The sequence below is a fragment of the Schistocerca serialis genome, chromosome 6 (assembly GCF_023864345.2).
Source record: "Schistocerca serialis cubense isolate TAMUIC-IGC-003099 chromosome 6, iqSchSeri2.2, whole genome shotgun sequence".
Lineage (NCBI taxonomy): Eukaryota > Metazoa > Arthropoda > Insecta > Orthoptera > Acrididae > Schistocerca > Schistocerca serialis.
In genome coordinates, this window is record NC_064643.1 from 151,683,825 (window position 1) to 151,687,574 (window position 3,750).

Below are 3,750 nucleotides of genomic sequence, written 5' to 3' on the forward strand. Positions count from 1 at the left end.
TCATTCTGTTCGAGAAAAAGCATATTCAACTGGTCTTCTGTACTAATAACAACCTCGTAAGAAAACAACATTTAGGAAGGGCCGAAATCTCAGAATACACAAATCCTGGAATATACGAAATCACTTTTGACAATAGCAATAATTTCTGTATCACCCGTCATATTAAGGCGTGTACTGCGCATATCGAGCAAAAACTACTAGCGAAAGTTTCATGAGACCATCCCGTATGTAAGTAGACAGAGTCAGTAGCTCTCTACAGTCAAACACTGTAGCGTCTTTCCGACATTCTGGCAGGTCTCCGGGTCAACCTATGTTATTGCACTGATTCCATATCGAACGCGCTAGCCATACTACAAACAATTCCATTAGTGCAGTAGGGTCACACAATGTCTGGTAGCAGTTATACAACGTCCACAGTGCTACAAATTAAGCGGTGTTACCTTTTAACGGGGTAGTTAATAGTTTGTGCAGTTACCTTAGTAGCCCATTGCTGTAGCAACTCGAAGATAAGCATTGGCGAAACAGGGTTGGATGTGGAGGATGTGGGGTTATAAAGAACTGAACACAGTTATATGTTTTTGCATTAATTATTTTTATGCCGACTATTTATTTCGTCGTAACTGTGGAATGTAATCTGTACATTTGGACAACAGTTTCACGTGAAATTTTGAACCACAATAAATCAGCTGAGACGGCGTGCAGTCCCGCTGCTGGCATTATGCCGGGCTTCCTCCGCCGGAGAGTTACGAGGCAGCACAGGTGCAGACGACGCACCCTACCCCACCACGGGCACCACGCGGCCGCGGCTGTGCCCAGCCGGGCGTACTCGCACCAAGTGCTGGTGGGGCACCATCCTGGTGGCACTGTGTACGTGCACTGGCTGGGGCACGCGCACCACTGATCCCACTGGCCTGTGCACGTACACTGGTTGGGTTACGCCCACCACTGCTGCCATTGGCTTGTGCACGTGCACTGCTTGGGGCACGTGCACCACTGTTCCCACTGGCTTGTGCACGTGCACTGCTTGGGGCACGCGCACCACTGTTCCCACTGGCTTGTGCACGTGCACTGCTTGGGGCATGCCCACCACTGTTCCCACTGGCTTGTGCACATGCACTGCCTTGGGCACGCCCACCACTGTTCCCACTGGCTTGTGCACATGCACTGCTTTGGGCACGCCCACCACTGTTCCCACTGGCTTGTGCACATGCACTGCTTTGGGCACACCCACCACTGTTCCCACTGGCTTGTGCACGTGCACTGGTTTGGGCACGCGCACCACTGTTCCCACTGGCTTGTGCACGTGCATTTCCATTGCCCGGTGCATGTGTACTTTCGCTGGCGCGTGCACGTGCACTGGTGTCCGCAGAGCTGTGGAAGCAAATAGAGCTTTAAGGTTTCGAACCGTTTCACCAAGTGAGTATTGCTAAATCGAGCTGAAGTTGTTGCAAAAGATGCGAGAGTTGAATCATGTCGTAGATCTGCAGGGTGTTTCACAATTCGTGTTAAAACTTGCTGTGGAGGGGTTCTAGTAGATCAATTTTTACATACGAACCAATGTCCGGAAACGCCATCCAACGACGCAGCAAACCATAAACATTATAGGCGCCTGCACCTGTAAATGTGTATGTCCAGGGTGAACTCTAGAGACTGATCGATGAGGGGATATAGAGCAGAAAAGGTCCAAAGAACTTATGTCTCGAAATCCATGGCTTTAATACTAGTGAGTTTTCATTCAATCATACATTGTTACAGAGACAGCGGTCTATTACGTGCTACACCATGCAGCCCCATTCACAGTATGTGTTGAAAATGGTTTCCATGTGCCAACGCATGCGTGTAAGTGCTGTAGCATGTTCTGTCACACACGCTTACATGTTAGGCTGCACCCGAACAGTATCAAAGGCAACAGGACCACGCTGCTCCACTGTTTCCACACCTGCAACGGGGTCTGCATACATGATACTTCTGAGATGGCCCCATAACCCGAAATCACACGGCTTGAGATCCGTTGAACGACAGGCCATGCAACTGGACCCTCGCATCCAGTCCACCGACCACGGAAGACACAATTGAGATGAGTCCGGACGTAAACGGCGAAGCGGGCTGGAGCACCATCATTTACCAGCCACAGTACCCTTCAAATCATCAATGGCACTTCTTCCAGCAGTGGAGGAAATGTCACCCGCAAGGAGCTCTCATAGTTCCGGCCTGTTAGGCGACGTGGATGGAAGACTGGTCCCTAAGTTTGGGCACCAGTTATCTCGGCCCACACATTCCGGCTTCCACCGCTGCTGATGATTCACTGTGAGTATACATTGGAGGTTCTGCACACTGTCCCACAGGTGACTACGAAAGTTCGGAACCGCGCTGCTGCTACTGTCGCAGGTTCGGATCCTGCCTCGGGCATTGATATGTGTGATGTCCTTAGGTTACTTAGGTTTAAGTAGTTCTAAGTTCTAGGGGACTGATGACCTCTGATGTTAAGTCCCATAGTGCTCAGAGCCATTTGAACCATTTGTAACGAAAGTTGATGATACTTCTCTGCACAAAGGCCGCCTCATCTGTGAATAGGATGGATGACACAAATCCCAGGATCGTGATGCCTGGTGAAGAAACCAGGGACAAGACTGCTCCAGATGTGGAAAGTCTATCGCTAGTAGGCCTACACTCGCTGTAAGTGATAAGGTTAGTAACAATTGTCATGGAGAGTGTTCCACACAGTCATCTGGCTTATCCTGTACTGGTGGGCCAACTGCATGGTACTGACACGGAGGTTTCCTTTCACAGTGTTAACCAGATTTTCCCCCAAGTCTGGTGTCCGAACATCTCGGTTACGTTCTTCGTGATTTCCTGCTTCCTGAAACGACCCTGTCTCAGGCAAACAACAAAACACTGTTGCAAACATTGAATGCTGCGGTTGTTTTCGGCGAGGACAGATCTCCTGATACAACCTTGCTGCCCGCCGCACGTTGCCATGAGCTTTTCCGTAAGTAAACACCATGTGGCAAGTTCTCGATTCGAATACTGAACCATTGTGTACAACGCTGTATCAAATCCACTACAAGGTGAGTCAGCAAGAGACGTGAATCAGAATCAATATTACCAATTACTTGGCAACAGTGGACGCTATGTCGTGACGTATGACGATCGTGCCGCCCTCTGCGTACAGTAACGGTTGCTGCATGGTGCAGCGCGTATTACACCTCAGTATCCGTAACAAAGTATGACTGAGCAATGGTCTGTTGTATGGAAACCTTGCGTTTCCAGACATAAGTTCATTAGACCTTTTTTGTTCCGTATCCTGTCATCGATCAACCCCTAGAGTTTGTACACGGTGGGAAAAAATCACCCTATATACATGGCGATTCCGTGATGTTTCAGACTTACTAGGGTGATGGAGAAAGATAAATTCATCAATTTGATGTACGAGACCCGGTACCGGAAACGAACTAGTCGGACTTTATAAGCGAAAACCGTTCCGATAGCTCCGACAGTGGAATAGATGTACTGGTACCGTTATTACTAAGGTTGCAGGGCAGGCAGCTTTCAGAGGTAGTAGTGTGGACGAAAACAAAGAAAAAATGTCAGTAAACATGGGCTCCAAAATAAATATATGAGGAGCTATGAGCACTTGTTCAATAGAGATGTGTTTTACAGTATCGAAGACTCCCCGGTTTACTATATATTTTTTCTTTGTCTTCGTCCCTACTACTACCTCTGAAAGTTGCCTACACTACAGTCTTAGCA

General features: G+C 48.5%; 1 protein-coding gene across 1 annotated transcript; it reads right to left on the reverse strand.

The window, feature by feature from the left end:
* Positions 1 to 775: 775 nt before the first annotated feature.
* LOC126484705 (valine-rich protein-like) lies at positions 776 to 1,315 on the reverse strand. Its single transcript, XM_050108301.1, has one exon. The coding sequence runs from the start codon at positions 1,313 to 1,315 to the stop codon at positions 776 to 778; it is 540 nt and encodes a 179-aa protein (XP_049964258.1).
* Positions 1,316 to 3,750: the final 2,435 nt, after the last annotated feature.

What these genes read in the sequence shown, in the direction of transcription:
- LOC126484705 (XM_050108301.1), bottom strand. Translation starts at nt 1,315, where the DNA reads ATGGAAATGCACGTGCACAAGCCAGTGGGAACAGTGGTGCGCGTGCCC.